At 45.6% G+C, this 19922-nt stretch overlaps 1 protein-coding gene across 6 annotated transcripts in view; it reads right to left on the bottom strand.

Annotated features, from left to right (window-relative positions):
- Positions 1-19922, bottom strand: part of LOC119854624 (dedicator of cytokinesis protein 2-like) — a 337122-nt gene that overhangs the window by 196196 nt on the left and 121004 nt on the right. For 5 of the 6 annotated variants that reach the window (XR_006280678.1, XR_006280679.1, XM_038399401.2 and 2 more), the window contains exons 20-22: positions 19759-19848; positions 7144-7244; positions 6643-6777 (exon numbers count right to left, since the gene is read on the bottom strand). Coding sequence is in view for 4 of the 6 variants with exons in the window: in XM_038399401.2 (XP_038255329.1) it covers positions 6643-6777; positions 7144-7244; positions 19759-19848 (326 nt within the window). In the remaining 2 variants the exon portion in view is untranslated. The remainder of the gene's footprint in view (positions 1-6642; positions 6778-7143; positions 7245-19758; positions 19849-19922) is intronic. The other variant, XM_043512930.1, reaches the window with a different exon arrangement.

The following is a 19922-nucleotide window of genomic DNA, read 5'->3' as shown; positions in this document are numbered from 1 at the left end:
GACAGCTCAATATTATGGGACTTGTCTGAGCACTCACAGCTATCCAACATACATAGTGAATACTTGCACGGGATGGTTTGTGAGCAATATGCAGAAAAGGAAAACTGTTCCAGTTTACCTGAAAGTGTCCTTTCTCAAGTAATAAGATCTGTAATTCTGTTGTGATGGATATTTCAACTGGCTTGCATCTTGGGAGCAGAACCAGACCTATCAGCCATTGGCAGTCAGGGAATGCCCCACCCCCTGAAATTCACACTAGCTGAGACAATTTCCATTGTCAGGATAATTCAATTGTACTTTTCTAAATCAGAGATTGTTTTAACTATACTTTGAGCAGAGACAACAGTTTCTCCTGTTGCAGAGCATGTGGATAATTTGCACTAATTAAATTGTAACCATTGCTCTGAGTGAGCTCTCTACTGCCATCTTTTGATGAACTAGGGGAAAGACCTCATGAGTAGATCTTATTTGCATAGACACACCTGATAAATCAAGGTGATCAATTTTGGCTGGTTTGGGTTAAAATTCACAGAAATCTTGCAGGCAGGGGTAATGAAATGTTGTCACCCATATGGTGTCTTGCTTACAACATGCCTGCTAATATATCCCGGAATGATGTTCGATTTTTTTTGCAACAGTGTTACACTGTTGACCCATATTTAATTTCTGATCTACTCTAACTCCCAGTTCCTTTTCGGCAGTACTCCTTCCTAGACAGTCATTTGCCATTTTGTATTTGTGCAATTAATTATCCCTTCCTAAATGGAGTACTTTGCATTTGTCCTTATTGAATTTCATCCTATCTATTTCAGACCATTTCTCCAGTTTGTCAAGATCATTTTGAATTCTAATCCTGTTCTTCAAAGCATTTCCAATCCTTCCCAGCTTGGTATCATCATCCACAAACTTTATAAGTGTACTCTCTATGCCATTATCTAAATCACTGATGAAGATACTGAATAGAATTGGACCCAGGACAGCTCCCTGCAGGACCCTACTCAATATACCCTATGAGCTTGATTATGAGCCATTAATAACTACCGTCTGAATACGGCTTTCCAACCAGTTGTACACCCACCTTACAGTAGGTTTGTCTAGGTTATATTTCTCTAATTTGCTTATGAGAAGGTTCATAAGGCTTTTGATACTATCTCACATACAGTCAAGATGTATCCCGTCTTCTGCTTCCCCCATTCACAAGGCTTGTTACCCTGTCAAAGAAGGACATTAGACTGGTTTGACATGATTTGTACTTGAGAAATCCATGTTGACTGTTACTTAGCACCTTATTATCTTCTAGATGCTTACATATTGATTGTTTGAATATTTGTTCCATTATCTTTCTGGGTACTAAAGTTAAGATGATTTAATTATCAATTAGATAAATTATGAAAGACTGTAACTTAATTAGAACCTAATTTCTTCAAATTATAGCCTGTACACAAGATTTCAATTAATTATAGCTATATGGAAAGTTTAAAGAGTCTGTGTTATTCTGTTGTTAAGATCATTGACACACCAGAAAGACTAACAGATGCTACATTTCTTAAAGAATCACTGTTTAATTAATTTTGACTCAATCTGATTAATGGCTTTATTTGTAAATTCTCTTAAAATTGAAAGAGTATATACTGTAAGTTTGGGGAGGATACACTGTATTTTTCATGTATAACAAAGACATTGATTCCCTACTGTAAGAGCAAAATGTAACTCAGCCTTAACTATGGAGTCCTGACTAAAGAATGCATCTGATGAAGTGAGCTGTAGCTCACCAAAGCTTATGCTCAAATAAATTTGTTAGTCTCTAAGGTGCCACAAGTACTCCTTTTCTTTTTGCGAATACAGACTAACATGGCTGCTACTCTGAAACCTATAATACCATGGTGATCAGGAAAGAGACAGCAGGAGCATTTGCCAGATCAAATGGTAATGCTCCAAATGCTATCTATATACAAAGCAAGGGATGTTGTGGGATGGTAAAATGGGAATGTGAAACTGAACCTCCTTTAGGAACTTGTTCAGATGTTTCAGGCAGAGTCCTCCTTCCTTGCTCCTTAATTCTCAAAGTTAGGATGGAAAGAGAACTGCTCCTGATGGAGAATGCATGGATTATATAGCTCCAAAATGAAGTGGAGGATCAATGGTTTCCTACCTATCTTGGTGTTTCCTTGGGGTATTCAAGATTGGGGGTGGGCAAAACAGAGCCTGTGGTTCTCGCACAGCTCCATAAAGTACTCATTCTGGACAATGACCAGTAACCTTATTTTGTCCAAAGGTCTACATAGCCAAGTGTTCCTGACACTAGTCTGGAGGTCTAACTTTGCATGGGTAGGAGCCATGTAGATTGTTCTGAGATAACTGTTCTGACTTTGCCTCAGCACCCTGGACTTGCTCTAGTTACCCCTTGCAAAGTGGTATTCTCTCCTCTTCTACTTCAGGGACCATTTCAACTTTCCATTTGATCTTTATTCTTTTCTGTTGTATCTGTCAGGGACCAGGATTCTACCTTGACTTTTCTGAAGATCTGACTGATTAGTCTCCGTTTTTAGAAAAGTTTCTCACTTTAGCACAGAGAACAAGCTGAGAACTGATTTGCCTGGGCATCTGCTCTCAGTGAGCAAAGCTCCATGCACCAGTGTGAAACAAATATGCATCCCCCTGTCTTTTCAGAAAGACGGTACATAAATTTGTTAGTCTCTAAGGTACCACAAGTCCTCCTTTTCTTTTTGCGAATACAGACTAACACGGCTGCTACTCTGAAACCAGTGCATAAGCTGTGAGAGGTTTAGGCTGGGAGGGGTACCACCTGTAGTGCAGCCCACCCTTTTTAGCACCGCTTGACCAAAACACAAGGAGGCCCTTAGGGTATAAGATGACACCTCATAATTCCCCCCCCCCCCCGCCAGTTCTGATGCTGCTTGAGAGCTTTCATGCCCAGGGGAGGGGGGTTAAGGTGACCCTGCCCAGACATGGCTGCCTGTGAAGGGCCTGTAGAGTGAGAAGCCCACTCTTTCAGATGAACATCTCTCTCAGTTGGAAACACTGAATCTCCAACCAGGGAATATAGACACATTTAGTAGTGACACCAGGTTGAATCTGAATTGGTGCACACTAAAGAATCTTTTGGCCTTATAAAATGGAGGGTGAGGGCCTAGAATTAAGTAAATGGTGGTCCAAGGGGGCCCTTAGCACCTGCTTGTTCTTGCATATCTGGGTGGCTCTCCATCTTGTCATTCCATAGTCAACTGCTGACGAGAGGAGGAGGTGAGGAAGCATTGTAACCTGCAGCACCAGCTGGGCACAACAGACTGGTTATTAGTATATGACATTCTGATGTAGCAGCTGGGGATAACAGGCAGGTACCTTCACAGTTTTTAGGAGTGGCTAGAATTTCCCAGTCCTCTCTTATATCTTCCCAAGAAGTATGAGGAGGATATACTTACCTTGGGAAACCCACACCATCTGAGCACAGTTTCACAGCACTGTGTCTCAAAGAGTCTACCTTCTGATTGTTCTAATATATATTATTATTTTGATCCTCTAACTCTATGCCTCCTCCCCTGACAAGGAAGATGTGTGTGTGCGTGTGTCAGGTGGAGCAGAGGAGTTACAGAAATCTCACAAGTCTCACAAAGCATGCCATGTGAGGTCTCTAATGAAAACCAGTGTCATGCTAGCCATTAATACCACTGTGAAATGTATGTAAAGCTACGATGTGAGAAGTTATGTATATATACTGAAAATATGTTTTCAAATCTATATCAATGTATTAGTTATCAGCAAACGTAAACAAACCTAGGTTTCTCTCAGACAAGAGATGTTTATTCTTCTCTCTCTGTCAGGATGTAAATTAAGCATTGTAAGCTAACACAACAGATGTCCATTTACATACAAAGAGATATGAAATCAACAGGAAAGGAGCACACAGGAAAAAAACAAACCATGGGAGGTTATCCTGGCTATGAGTCAAGACAATGAACAATAGAGGTATATCTAAAAGGCAGAGAAGACACCCCTTCATCCTGTACCTAGTACATAAATGGACAGTACATTTGCATTCATGAAAACAGGATCTCAAGTTTGACTGAAAATGCTGCAGAGTACTTTGGATGAAATCAACTTCTTTAGACAGGAGGTTAACCTGTTAGTGAAGTTTACTCTTCTGAAAGCATATTATGATTTTGTTTTATATGTAACCATTTGTTTCCAATATTCTTACTCACTATTATTTGAATCTTAAATCTTTGATAATAAACGTATTTGTGTTTTCACTATAAATCTACATCAGTGCCGTTATGTTAAGCAAAGTACTGACCCTGAGTTGAATCATATAAACTGGTGTGTTCTGTTCCTTTGGGAGCAGTGGACCTGGTAATTCTGTGAGTAACCAGTATCAGGGGCTGGATATCACAGGGGAAGACTTCAAAGGGACTCAGGGACTGGGTGCACCTATTGTTAATCTGCAAGGCAAAGTCAGGGCTGGCCTACCCCAGAGGAGAGAGCTTGAATAGCTAACTGGCTAATGGTGTTAGGGAGCTGACACCCAGCTGAGCACCAGCAAGACTTCTTCAAGCTGGAGGAAGTGGGGTGACCCACAGCCTTGGCTACCCCAAGAACCATCATACTGCTATGCTGTGTGCCACAAGGGTGAGCAGGAGAAGCTCAGATGCTGATGGATTTATTTATTTGTCCTTTGAGTAACTGGCCCATGAGCCTACTTCAGAGGAAAAGTGAAACTGGGCTCAGGGATTGCTCCAGAAATATTTCAGGTGATTAGGGTTCTCCCCGACCTCTTTGAGGGCAAACTTATTGGCTCCCCTCCTGTTCAGGGACACCTTCAGGGTCTCTCAAGGAAAGGACTGAGGTTTGAGAATGGTCTCCCCAGAAGCTCTAACCCTCTCTATTGTACAGAGTCCATATGGGACAAATGGGTCTGCATTTCCCTGGGAACTTCTGAGAGGCCTGTTATAGGATGGCAGCAGGGAGAGGGGACTAGGCCTAAGGCCACTTACTATACTCTGGCATTGTCAATGCTGCATCCAGTGTTCTCCATCTATGGTCCGAGTGGAGGGACAGAGGGAAGGGAAGAGGGCAGCTAAGCGGAGCAGGATGGTGGCTGCTGGTGCCCACTTTAGGGATTTCGGCATAAGGTTAATAGGCAGCAGGTTTAAAACAAACAAAAAGAAGTATTCCTTCACACAACACACAGTCAACCTGTGGAACTCTTTGCCAGAGGATGTTGTGAAGGCCAAGACTATAACAGGATTCAAAAAAGAACTAGATAAATTCACAGAGGATAGGTCCAACAATGGCTATTAGCCAGGATGGGCAGGGATGGTACCCCTTCCCTCTGTTTGCCAGAAACTGGGAATGGGCGACGGGATGGATCACTTGATGATTATCTGTTCTGTTCATTCCCTCTGGGGCACCTGGCATTGGCCGCTGTTGGAAGACAGGATACTGTGGACCTTTGGTCTGACCTAGTATGGCCATTCTTACGAGGTAACCCTATCTGGACGGGACTGTTAAGGGGACACTGCATTGTCCACACAGAGAAGGCCAAGCTTCCTGTCCAGACATTCAATGAAGGGGGAGAAGTTGGAGGCACAGACCTTTCCTTTTGCCTTTGGCATTCCTGGCCTACCTCTCTGCCTGAAGAGACACCGGCTGCCACAACAACTTAGAAGGGGAAAGAAAACTGATGGGAAAAGCTCCCCAAACAGCCCTAGAACACAGCTGCAAATTAGACAGACAAATTCTTGAGTCAAACTGTTAGTTTGAAATGTGAAATAATTTCCCTCAGAAAGGTTCCGCATGAGGAAAGCTGCCCACCTGTCACTGGGGAGTAGAGGAAACCTGGCAGAATTTCTGGGGATAGAACATTTTCCTGATGCTAGTGGCAGACAGGTCTGGTTCTTCCCCCAAGCTGCAAGAAGGCTGAAGTACCCCTTGTACCAGATCCATGGATTATTGCACAATGAAGAATTAAACTTCCCACATTGCATCGGATACTTTCAAACAACAAATTAATAGGAGAAAATTGAATTAATCAGCTTAATAAGTAACTGAACGTTAGTCTCCACTCTAACAATGATTAAACTGCTATCAGACACCATCCTTTGCAGACTCTGTATAGGGTGATTACTCACACAACACTGAATTTCAACTGTTTAACCATGACACAGCAACACAACAGGTTAGGGCAGGAGGTCAAAAAATACTGTATCCAACTGAAAATAGAAGGGAACTTCAGGAAAGCAAAATGTAATTGCATGGGTTAGAATTTGACTAGAATACCATAGTTAACACTGTGACACCTACAAAAAGAGCCAGAGAATTTTAGTGAGCACGAATGAAAATCATCTCTGCTTTACATCCAAAAGGTGGCACCACAAGAGCGCAGAGCACCCAGCACCATGCTAGGTCACTGGTCTCAGTATTAACTCAGCAGTAGGGAAAGCACCCCTCCAGCACACTGCTCCCTGCCATCATTACTCCAGCACCACTTCCTACAACAACTTGAGTTTTTCCTGTAGGTCTCATGTCCAAGTACTGAGCTGGCCTGACCCTGCTGAGCTTGTACTGTGGCCTGGCTGCTGGAGAAGCACTGGAAAGCGAGTGCAAATAATCAGTGACACTTACTGGGCAAAGAGGTGTCTGGAGCGGACAATGAATTTGAAGATATACTCCAAGGCTTTGAAGGTGCGTAAGAGCGCATCACAGGGCTCCCCTCGTCTGGCTGAATCCACATACTGCGTCAGCACTGAGATCAGCTTCCTGCACGGTGGAGACAGAGATGTGGGAAGCGGAGCCTGAAGGTTAATATGCCTCTTAAATCTAACCCTTCCTACCACAGAACCTGGTCTAAGGAGAACTCCAGATATACTGTAGAGTTCAGGGCCCATGCAGAGTCACACTCAGGTTTTCAAATGCCAGACCCCTGGCGGGCAGAACAGTGAAGAAAAAGGGGAGCTTCCTGCACTGCAGGGTTCTCCCTCCAGGTTCTCCTGACACCTACAGCTCCATGGCATCCCACTGCACCTCGGGTTTCTGATCTGCTGGCTCCATGGCCAGGAGTGGATGGGCGGAGACAGAAATGAGGGCCCTATGTGCGTGGAGGCAGGTTCACGACCTGATACTTACTTGTAGGCCAGTGTGGCACTGAAGTGCTGCTGGATATAGGCCTCCAGAACAGCATTGAAGTGGTGGAACTTCCTGTCAGCAATGAGCCCCACAATGAAAACCTGTGGGAGAAAATCCAAGCAGGTGTCAACGGCAGCTTGGCACCAGGTCAAAGAACTCCTTGAGACTGGGACTGAGGGTATTGTCTTAGCAGGAGAACCAGTCCCTAGGAGGGGGGTTTAATATCACTAGAGACTGTCCTTGCCCCTGGGTACAAAGGGAAGGTGTTCATATCAGAGCCTGACCTAAACCCTTCCTTTCTGTCCAGAATAGTAAAGATCACAGAGATAGCAGCAAACATTAAATGAGCTGCAAGGAGCCAATGTGCCTGTCATGGGACGTCCGCACCACACTGACCTGCAAGGGGTTAACAGAGCACTAGGGAGGCTGCGTAGAAAGCAGCCAGTAGGAGAGGGGTGTGAGGAACAGCCAATCAGGCCCAGCTGGTCTATAGAAAAGGGAGCTGCAGGGCACAGCAGGGTCAGTGGCTGCTGGGAGCCTGGGGATTAAGGACTGTGTCCCCGAAGGGCTAAGAATGGTAAGCCCCTTGGACAGGGCAGTGGCTGGCCCTGGGACTGAGCACTGAGCTCCCTTAGGTGAGGGCAAAGAAGGTGCTGTGGCCATGGGAAGGGGCCCAGGGAGACATAGAAGCAGTGAAAGGAATTTGAGGTGCAGCTGGAGGCTGCTAGTTACAGAGTCCCTGGGACCCAGAGTAGTGGGTGGTAGTGGATCCCCCTCCACTTGCCACTGGGAAAGTGGCTGGACTGTTCAACAGAGATATCTCACCCAGAAGGGGAAAACACAGATAATGACCCAGATGGGGGGCTGAGTTGAGAAGAGGATGCGGTGATCCTGGGAACTGAGAGAGGAGCTATAGGTGAAAGCAGAGACAGACCATGTGCAGACCATGGGCGTCACCCTGGAGCTCATTGCCAGGAGGGGGTGCCAGTTGGGTGCTGAGGGCTGCTTCCCATGACAGTACCCCTGAACCTAATCACTGCAAGGCATTTTACTTATGAGGAAAGGCTGAAAGAAATGGGTATGATTAATCTAGAGAAGAGGAGAGAGAGGACTGAGGGATGACATAAGTCTTCAAATGTGGAAAAAATTGTACAAAGAGGACTATGATTGAACCAAATGCATCCGATGAAGTGAGCTGTAGCTCACGAAAGCTTATGCTCTAATAAATTTGTTAGTCTCTAAGGTGCCACAAGTACTCCTTTTCTTTTTATGATTGAACGGTTACTTACCTGTTTGTAACTGCTGTTCTTTGAAATATGGGTGCAGATGTGTATTCCACACAGGTGTGTGGATGCACATTGTGCCAGAGACAGAAATCTTTGGCAGCAGCATCCCTCAGGGAGGTGCATGCACCCTACAACTCTTCATGTCCACTCTCCAGGTTGTGGACCCCCCTGTTCCTTTGCACTGGAAGAGTGGCCGAAGACTCCTGTGCAGAGGGGACAGAGGGTGGGTTGTGGAATACACATCTACATCCCTATCTCAAAAAACAGGTTGTCATGAATATAGGGGAAAGGGTAGCAACCTTTATGTATGCTTGGCAGCTGTATTGGATTGCTTTACCTGTAAAGGATTAAGCAGTTCAAATAACCTAGTTGGCACCTGACCAGAAGGACCAATGAGGAAACAAGATACTTTCAAATCTGGGCAGGGGGAAGGATTTGTTTTGTTGTTCTGTGGGTTGTTCCCTCTCCGGACAGAGGGAGAAGCCGAGCAGATACGATATCTCTTGAAACATATACCTGGAATAGTCCATATAAAACCACAGAAACTGTGAGTAGGGCAAGGAAATGCATTAGGTTATCTTTTGTTTTGGCTTGTGAATTTTCCTATGCTACAGAGGTAGTTTCAGTCCTGTTTTTGTAACTGGGAAGCTGAGCACAGAGGGGAATCCTCTGTTTTAAATCTTTTTATTACCCTGTAAAGTTACCTTCCATCCTGATTTTGCAGGTGTGATTCTTTTACTTTTTTTCTTAATAATAAAGTTCTTCTTTTAAGAACCTGATTGATTTCAGTGTCCTGAAGAGACAGGGTCTGGTCTGTGCTTACATTGCTAAAGCAACTGGCTGGTATATTATGCTCAAACCTCCCCAGGAAAGGGGGTGAAGGGGCTTGAGGGGATAGGGATTCCAAGTGACCCTTCCCTGAATATTTTGTGTAAATCACTTGGTGGTGGCAGCAATACCAGTGTAAGGAATTAGTGTATTAAAGAAGTTTTAACCTAAGCTGGTAAAATATAAGCTTGGGGGTCTTTCATGTGGGTCCCCACATCTGTACCCCAAAGTTCAGAGTGGGGGGGGAAACCCTGACACAAGTAAATAACTGTTCTGTCTTCACTGAGTGGATGCAGATGTATATGCCACTCAGATGACTCATAAGCAGTGTTGTAGATGGTGGGTTCAGTCTATTTCAATAGTGATTTCAGCACTTTCTAAAGTTCGCATCTGACCTGGAATCAGTAGTGATGGCATAGTGATGAGTAAAGGTACGCACAGGAGACCAAGTATCCACCCTACAAATGTCCTGAATGGGAACATTGTTCAGAAATGCTATAGATGTCGCTTGCACCTTCATTGAGTGGGTTGAGAGCATCTGAGCAGAAGGAGAGCTGGCTACATAATATGCAGTATTAATAAATGAAATGACCCATCTGGAGATTGTTTGAACTGAGACTGCTTGACCCTTCATTTCATCTGCATAAGAAACAATAAGCCTAGAAGATTGTCTAACAGGCTGGGTTCTGTCCAAGTAAAAGCCAATGTTTTCCTCATATGTAAGGACATACGAATGGCCAGACTGGGTCAGTCCAATGATTCATCTAGCCCAGTATCCTATCTTCTGACAGTTTCTGATGCCAGATGATTCAGAGGGAATGAACAAAACAAGGCAATTATCGAGTGATCCATCTCCTGTTGTCAAGTCCAGCTTCTAGCAGTCAGAGGGTTAGGGTTGTGTCCTACTCGATCTTTGCTAATAACTTCACAGAGGATTGTTCCATCAATAGCTATCTAATTTTTTTGAACACAGTTACGCTTTTGGCCTTCACATAATCTCCTGCAACGTGTTCACAGATGGACTGTGCTGTCTGCAGAAATACTTCCTTTTGTTTGTTTTAAATCTGCTGCCTATTAATTTCAGTGAGTTACCCCTGGTTCTTCCTTTACATGAAGGCATAAATAACTCTTTCTTATTCACTTTCTCCACACCAGTCATGATTGTATAGACCTCTCTCATATTCCCCTTAGTCATAGGTGGCGAGTCCTATGGGTACATGGTGCCTGGGCACCAGGAATATTCCTGGCCTGGGGTCTGGCTCCATCAATGTTTGGGGCCGGGTCTCCCCCTTGCACCCCTGGGCCCCACATGTCCCCCGGGCCATTTAAAACAGCCCGGGGCCCCCACTCACCACTGGCAGCGGAACTGAGCAACTTCTTCCTTGCAGCACCTGGGCTAGGTGGGTCTGTGTCCCACCCCAAGTGCCCCTGCAGCCAATGGGAAGCTGCAGGGGCAGTGCCTGGGGGTAGCAGCACATGGAGACTCCCAGCCTGTCCTGCCTAGGAGCCCTAGGTAAACGCTGCACCCCCTGTTTGGCCCCCAAACTCCCTCCCAGAGCCTGCACCCCCACCCTGCACCCAAACTCAGTCCCAGCACCTGCACCCCTCATCCCCTCCTGCGCCCCTGTCCCAGCCCAAAGCCTACACACAGCACCCGAACTCCGTCCCAGAGCCTGTACCCCCACCCCTTTCCCACACATCCTCTCCTGCCCCCAAACTCCTTCCCAGAGCCTGCACCCCCCCTCTGGCCCCCAAACTCCCTCCCAGCCCAGCCTCTGCACCCAAACTCCAGCCCAGCCCTCTGCACCCCCAGCCCAAAGCCTACACCCAAACTCCCTCCCAGAGTCCAACCTCTCTCGCATCCTGCACCTCAATCCCCTTCCCCAGCCCAAGGCCTGCACCCCAGACCTCCTCCCCCGACACAAACTCTCTCCCAGAGCCTTAGAGTCGAGGGGGTGGAGTTTGGGGGTGAGTGGGTTCTGGGCACCACCAAAATTTCTACAAACCTGCCACCCCTGCCCTTAGTCATCTCTTTTTCTAAGCAGAACAGTCCCAGTCTTTCTAATCTCTCCTCATATGGAAGCTGTTCCACACCCCTCTGCATTTTGGCTGTCCTTTTTTGGTCTTTTTCCAAATCTAATATATCTTTTTTGGAGTGGTGTAACCAGAATTGCATGCAGTATTCAAAGTATGCATCTGCCACACATTTACATTATATTTTCTGTCTTATTATTTATCCCTTTCCTAGTGATTCCTAACACTCTGTTGGGTTTTTTGACGGCCGCTGCACACTGAGCAGATGTTTTCTGAGAATTATCCACAATGACTCCAAGTGGTAACAGCTAATTGTCTGAAAACATTCAGTCAATGTGCAGCTGCAGTATAAAAACCAGGGTACACCCACACCTTGAATACTGTTTGTAGTTCTGGTTGCCCCATCTCAACAATGATATTGGAATTGGAAGAAGTACAGAGAAGGGCAACAAAAATGCTGAGGCGGATGGAACAGCTTCCGTAGGAGGAGAGCAAAAAGACTGGGGCTGCTCAGCTCAGAAGAGGTGACTACGGGGGATAGGAGAGAGTCTATAAAATCATGACTGGTGAGAAGAAAGTGCACGCAACACAAGAACCAGGGGTCACCCAATTAAATTAATAAACAGCATGTTTAAAAGAAACATAAGGAAATACTTCACACAATGCACAGTCAACCTGTGGAACTTGTTGCCAGGGGATGCTGTGAAGGTCAAAAGTGTACCTGGGTTTAAAAAAGAGCTAAGTAAGTTCATGTACGATACAGCCATCAATGGCTGTTAGCCAAGATGGTCAGTGATGCAATCCCATGGTCTGGGTGTCCCTACACCTCTGACTGACAGAAGCTGGGACTGCATGACAAGGGATGCCAGGGGGCAGCACCCCAAGGAAAAGGGACACTGGGGTCCAGGAGGGATACGGGGGGCCAGCGGCAGGCGAGATACCGGCCTGCAGAGGGCGCTCCAGGCTGGAAGAGCTAATTCCCGAGACAACCAGCAGGAGGAGCCGCACTGGTGAGTCATCGCCTCGCTACCGTGTAGAACAGGCAGTCCTTCCATGGAAGCAGAAACGTGTCTGCCATCGAATCCAGGCTATGGTTCAGGAAGGAGCAGAATTGTAGGCACTTCCTGTTGGCCATTGTGGCAAACAGGTCAATCTGGGGAACTCCCATCTGCTAGAAGATGCTGCTTATTACATCTGGGCGGATAGACCACTCGTGATTGTGAAAAGACCTGCTGAGATGGCCTGCTAGTTCATTCTGAGACCCTGGAAGACAGGACGCGTCCAAAAGTATGGAATGTGCTATGCAGAACTCTCAGAGCTTGAGGGCTTCCTGACACAGGGGAGAAGAGCGTATGCCCTGTTTGTTGATGTAAAACATTGCTGTTGTATTGTCTGTCAGGACCGATATGCACTTGCTCTCCAGGAGAGGCCAAAAGGCCTGACATGCCAGTCGGACAGCCCTGAGCTCTCTCACACTGATGTGAAGCAAGAGTTCCTCCGAAGACAAGAGGCCCTGAGTTCTGTGCTCTCCAAGGTGCACTCCTATCATAAATATAAAGGGAAGGGTAACCACCTTTCTGTATATAGTGCTATAAAATCCCTCCTGGCCAGAGGCAAACCCCTTTCACCTGTAAAGGGTTAAGAAGCTAAGATAACCTCCCTGGCACCTGACCCAAAATGACCAATGAGGGGACAAGATACTTTCAAATCTGGAGGTGAGGGGGACGGGGGGACAAAGGGTTCTCTCTGTGTAATGCTTTTGCCGGGAACAGATCAGACATACAAGCCTTCCAACTCCTGTTAAATTAGTAAGTAATCTAGCTAGAAAATGCATTAGATTTTCTTTTGTTTAATAGCTGGTAAAATAGCTGTGCTGGAGGAAATGTGTATTCCTGTTTTTGTGTCTTTTTGTAACTTAAGGTTTTGCCTAGAGGGATTCTCTATGTTTTCAATCTGATTATCCTGTAAGGTATTTACCATCCTGATTTTACAGAGGTGATTCTTTTACCTTTTTCTTTAATTAAAATTCTTCTTTTAAGAACCTGATTGATTTTTCATTGTTCTTAAGATCCAAGGGTTTGGGTCTGTGTTCACCTGTACCAACTGGTGAGGATTTTTATCAAGCCTTCCCCAGGAAAGGGGGTGTAGGGCTTGGGGGATATTTTGGGGGAAGACATCTCCAAGTGGTCTCTTTCCCTGTTCTTTGTTTAAAATGCTTGGTGGTGGCAGCATACTGTTCAAGGACAAGGCAAAGTTTGTACCTTGGGGAACTCTTTAACCTAAGCTGGTAAGAAGAATCTTAGGGGGTCTTTGATGAAGGTCCCACATCTGTACCCTAGAGTTCAGAGTGGGGAAGGAACCTTGATAGCTCCTCACCCCATAGTTTGGAGAACACAACCCCTGTGCACACCAAGTGCGGGTCAAGCCACCAGTGAAGAGACTTGAGGACCCCCAGTGAAAGGGTAACCACCATGTCTAGGCTGTGCCTGATGGGTCGATGCACCAATGCTAGCCAAGCTTGGAAAGGTCTGAGCCTTGCACGTTGCACTACATACGCGCAAGATGCCGTGTGACCTAGGAGTTTAAAGAAACTCATTACTGTGGTTATAGGGAACCATCTGAGGTCCTGTATGATGTTGTGAATGGCCTGGAAGCGTGACTGAGGTATAGAATCCTAGAATATCCGGGTTGGAAGGGACCTCAGGAGGTCATCTAGTCCAACCCCCTGCTCAAAGCAGGACCAATCCCCAACTAAATCATCCCAGCCAGGGCTTTCTCAAGCCTGACCTTAAAAACTCCTAAGGAAGGAGATTCCACCACCTCCTTAGGTAATGCATTCCAGTGCTTCACCGCCCTCCTAGTGAAAAAGTTTTTCCTAATATCCAACCTAAACCTCCCCCACTGCAACTTGAGACCATTATTCCTCGTTCCGTCATCTGCTACCACTGAGAACAATCTAGATCCATCCTCTTTGGAACCCCCTTTCAGGTAGTTGAAAGCAGCTATCAAATTCCCCCTCATTCTTCTCTTCTGCAGACTAAACAATCCCAGTTCCCTCAGCCTCTCCTCATAAGTCATGTGTTCCAGTCCCCTAGTCATTTTTGTTGCCCTCCACTGGATGTTTTCCAATTTTTTCACATCCTTCTTGTAGTGTGGGGCCCAAAACTGGACACAGTACTCCAGATGAGGCCTCACCAATGTCGAATAGAGGGGGAATGTCCCTCGATCTGCTGGTAATGCCCCTACTTATGCAACCCAAAATGCCATTGGCTTTTTTGGCAACAACAGCGCACTGTTGACTCGTATCCAGTGTCTCGTCCACTGTAACCCCTAGGTCCTTTTCTGCAGAACTGCTGCCTAGCCATTCGGTCCCTAGTCTGTAGCGGTGCATGGGATTCTTCCATCCTAAGTGCAGGACTCTGCACTTGTCCTTGTTGAACTTCATCATATTTCTTTTGGCCCAATCCTCTAATTTGTCTAGGACCCTCTGTATCCTATCCCTACCCTCCAGCGTATCTACCTCTCCTCCCAGTTTAGTGTCATCTGCAAACTTGCTGAGGGTGCAATCCACGCCATCCTCCAGATCATTAATGAAGATATTGAACAAAACCGGCCCGAGGACCGACCCTTGGGGCACTCCGCTTGATACCGGCTGCCAAGTAGACATGGAGCCATTGATCGCTACCCGTTGAGCCCGACAATCTAGCCAGCTTTCTATCCACCTTATTTTCTATTCATCCAGCCCATATTTCTTTAACTTACTGGCAAGAATACTGTGGGAGACCGTGTCAAAAGCTTTGCTAAAGTCAAGGAACAACACATCGACTATCACCTCATCCACAAAGCCAGCTCTCTCATAGGAACACTCTGGTCTGTCTTGAGTCTAGCACTGCCCCTATGAACTCTATTCTCTGAGTAGGGATGAGCATTGACTTTTGAGTGTTTCAGAGGAGGCCCAGTGCGCTGAAGGTGGATCTTATGAGGGTGACCTGTTGATACACTTGTATTCTGGACTAGCCCTTGACTAGCCAGCGGTCAAGGTATGGAAATACCTGAACCTGCCTGTTCCATGGAAAAGCAGCCACAACCGACATACATTTGGTGAACATCCGAGGTGCTGATGACAGGCCGAACAGTAATACTGTGAATTGGTAGTGGGAACTCCTGATTGCGAACCTTAAGAAGCACTTGTGGGGCAGGATTATGGAAATGTGGAAGTATGTGTCCTTCAAGTCAAGGGCGGCATACCAATCTCCTGGATCCAGGGATGGGATGACAGTGGTCTAAGAGACCATACAAAACTTTTTAGTTTCTTCATGAACCTGTTGAAATTGTGCGGGCCAAAATGGGTCTGAGGCCTCCTTTTGCTTTCCGTATTAGGAAATACCGGGAGTAAAACCCCTTTCCCCTGAGCTCCAGATCTTACACCTGATTACCTGATGGGACCTCCCCCTAAGCACTTTAGACAAGCTGAGTGTGGGTCACTCTTGGACATAGGCTTCTGGCAAACCCTACACAGCTTAAACCCCTGGGTCCGAGGCATGCCCTGGACTCAGGAGAGGGACAGGGAAATGGGAGAGGGAAACAACTCCCAGTACCCCAAGTCCAAATATATAACTTTTTTTTTTTTAAACTATCTTTAACTATTTACAGAAAACAATGCTAGAGGATCGCTCGTTGAACATGAGAGAGGGAATGCTCTGACTGTCAATGGCAGCAAGAAGGAACTGGAGAGGTGGTGGGGCCCTATATGCGGCACCATGGAGTTGTGACTCCAGAGGGCTCCAGAGCCAACCCAACAGATACTGCTAAGGGAAAAACATTCCAGCGAACTGTGTACATAGCGTGCACACACCTAATTGGAATGGATATGAGCAAGCACTCGAAGAAGAACAACTTCTTTCCATCTTTTGGGTTGTCTTGCGGGAAACCCCAGGAGAGGACGAACAACCCCTCCTTCTTAGAGGGGAGTCAGAGTCCAGCAATCTATCCTGGGCTTCAACAAGGTTGGTGGACAAATGAGGATGGACAGAGCTATCTGGCACTGGTTTTGTTGCCAAAGCAAGCCTCAGGGCTTGTTCAAGGAGGTCCTGCTGGAAAAACAGATCCCTGGCAATCTCTACTCACTTTTTCAAGGTGTGGCAGATGTTACCTCTCCTTGATGTGTCCCTCACTGAGGCACAAGAAACACATGTGGGGGTCACTATTACAACTGGTAACCCCACAAAAAAGGCAATGTTTGAAGCCTGTAAAGTGCTGCATGCCCTCAGTGATCTGCATCCCACTAAGCCCAACTAGTAACTATTAAATAAACTGAAACACTTTAAATAAAACCTAACTACAGATACTAACTGCTACTTATTACAAACTATTTTCAGGAAGAATCTAAACTAGCTATGAGCAGCAAAACAAAGTAAGAACAACATGGGGAATTCTGACTCTGGCCACTAGAAGGAACTGAGGGGGACTAGGGTGGTTATTGTCCTTATACCTTCAAGAGCTGCCACGAGGAGGTATAGGGCGCGTGTGCCATCATGATGGGTGTGACACTGGCAGACCAGGTGCTAGCTTATGCCAAGGTCCCCATGCCTGTATGGAAAAACTGACAAATATAAACCTTGAATCAGTCTGGCTCATCTGTGTGTTAGTATTGTTAAAATCAGTATTAGAATTATAAGAATGTGTTTAGACTTGATTGAATGCTTCTGAATTGCTGCCTGCATTCATCTGACTTATAACATCTGTACCTGATATCGTAAGGTAATACTTGAGTGGTTCTGTTGGGAGCCTCTGTAGCTGTATAAATCACCAGATAGGAAAGAGACATTAACTAGTGTGAAGTGCTGGTCTCCAGCAGAAGGTGTTACCTCCTGTCCAACAGGGAAGGTCCATCGACACCAGACAGACTATTGTGGAACATTAAAGAGAAGAAAAGGCATTTTGTTGTTCTGCCCTCCCCACACCATGAAGATGAGTCATGCAAGTGAATTCCTCCTGTTAGCTGAGTTGCCAGCTCAGAGTACAAGGGAGGAGAGAGATAAAAACCTCTACCGAGAAGGAGCTATATCTCTGTGCTGCTTGGACTCTAGGGGGCAAGGTTTCTAGGCATAAGCAAGGGATCCCCAGCTGCTTAGTCTGGATTAGCCCTCAAGAACATATAGAGCTTGCTTATTGCAGAAGCTTCTATTACCTTTTGAAACGTAAGATTGGAAATCATTTGTATGCATATATATTTACTTGCTTTAATCCTGTAAATAACTCTATTTCCTTTTCCTGTATAATCTTAATATAGTTTATTATAGGAATGGCTACAATCATTGTCTTTGGTGTGAGATCTAAGGTGCAACTGACCTGTGGTAAGTGACTGGTCCTTTTTGACTGGAAGTAACCTGAATATTACTATGATTCTTGGTGTAAGGGACCACCTACCACAAAGGTAGGTGAGACAGTTTGGAGTGCCCAACGGGACTGTCTGTCACTCCATGGTTAGACTGTTATAGTGCCTGAGGAATTAAATTTCACCAACCGATTATCAACTATAAAGTATAAAGCTCATAACCAATTTGGGATTTGTGATCTGGTTCCCTGCAAAAAGAAAAGGAGTATTTGTGGCTTAGAGACTTAATACTTAGTACTTAGAGACTAACAAATTTATTTGAGCATAAGCTTTTGTGAGCTACAGCTCACTTCATTGGATGCATGCAGTGGAAAATACAGTGGGGAGATTTTATATACACAGAGAACATGAAACAATGGGTGTTACCATATACACCATAATGAGAGTGATCAGATAAGGTGAGCTATTATCAGTTTCTGTGGGTTAGTATGCTGTTCAGAGGTGTGTTGGAAATATTCCTTGAGTCAGAGACATCGAAAATAAGATTCTAGTCTGCCCTGAGGTTGGTACTCACATCTTGAGTTACTGCAGGCAGTTTGACAATAGGTAATGCTGCAAAAGCTTCTGGCTCTGGTACACTGCGTACACACATACCTAAATGGAATACACATCTGCATCCATTCAAAAAAGAACAATTGTTCTCCATGTCCACCAAGAGTAGGACAAGAAGTAATTGGCTTAATTTGCCGCAAGGAAGATTTAGGTTGGATATTAAAAAAAATCTTTCTAACTCTAAAGATAAGCAATGCAACAGATTACTATGGAGGCTGTGGAATCCCTGTTGGAGGTTTTTAGGAGCAGGTTAGACAAACATCTGTCATGGATGAGCTATGTGTACTTAATTCTGCCTCGGTGTGGGTGGGGAGGCTAGAGCAGTGGTTCTCAACCAGGGGTACCTGTATCCCTGGGGGAATGCAGAGGTCTTCCAGGGGAGATATCAACTCATCTAAATATTTGCCTGCAACAGACAACATAAAAAGCACTAGCCAAGTCAGTACAAACTAAAATTTCATACAATGGCTTGTTTATACTGTTTTATATACTATACAAGTACAATATTTATATTCCAATTGATTTTATAATTCTATGGTAAAAATGAGAAAGTCAGCAAGGTTTAATACTAGTGTGGCTGTGACACTTTTGTATTTTTATGTCTGATTTTTAGGCAAGTAGTTTTTAAATAAGATGAAACTTGGGGTGCGCAAGACAAATCAGACTCCTAAAATGGATACAGTAGTCTAGAAAGGTTGAGAGCCATTGCACTAGATGACCTCTTGAGGGCCCTTCCAGCCCTAGACTTCTATCCTTCTATTCTATGATTTACAGATAGTGTGCGCACAGAGCTCATTTTCCCCCCCTGCTCACAGCAGCCGAGAGCACGGCAGTCATTCTGTTCTGGGACTCTTACTGTTCAGAACCTTGTTGCTATGGCACTGGAGTCGGTCCTGACTTGGGAGTAAGCACCTAAACTACTGGCTGGAGCACAGCTGCCCCTAGCTCTGCACTAAGGCATTAGGGCAAGTACTAGCTTGGAAGGGAAAATGCTCCCTACTGAATCACACCATTCTGTGAAACACTACACATCTTAGTGCCACTCTGGGGCATTGGAGTCAGCACTCACTCTGCAGGGAGAGCAACCTCTACAACCAAACTCAACCTTGCTGGTCCTGTGAGATCTAAAAGGATCAGGCCATTGCTAGATGGCTCCAGGATGTTACATGAGCTGATCAGGTATGGCAAATCCTGTGCTAGATATCTCAAGAGTTTCCTCAGTCTTTTCTCCCAGTCTGTGATCTCGCCTGCTTTTGAGGAATTTCTTTTGGACATCACTGGTGGTTCCTCTGCTGGGTCAGAACTGGCCACTGCCGAGGAGAATAAAGTGCACTGCCTCCCATTGGTGTAGAGATGGGAGATTTGTGTAGAGATGGGAGAATGAGCTAATGAAAGGATAAACAACTGAATGAGTTTGGCAGTAGGTAGATCAATTGGTGGGAGCATAGAGGGGTGCAGGGTCTGGCCTGGCCCCACCCATGTTCAGGGCTGAGGAGGGGGAAACAGGAACGTACTTACTAGGGCATCAAAGATGAGAGTATCATAGACATCGGTGGCTGCATTCTCCATCATAATTGAGAACAAGGCATCCAGGGTGTCCTGAAGGAACTGGGGGAGACACAAGAAGAATAGGAGCCTGAGTGATAACCCCTAGTATGATCCCTGACCCATCCCAAATGCCA

This window comes from Dermochelys coriacea, chromosome 4, assembly GCF_009764565.3.
Source record: "Dermochelys coriacea isolate rDerCor1 chromosome 4, rDerCor1.pri.v4, whole genome shotgun sequence".
Lineage (NCBI taxonomy): Eukaryota > Metazoa > Chordata > Testudines > Dermochelyidae > Dermochelys > Dermochelys coriacea.
The sequence above is the reverse complement of the archived record's forward strand: the minus strand, read 5'-3'. Positions and strand labels throughout refer to the sequence as shown.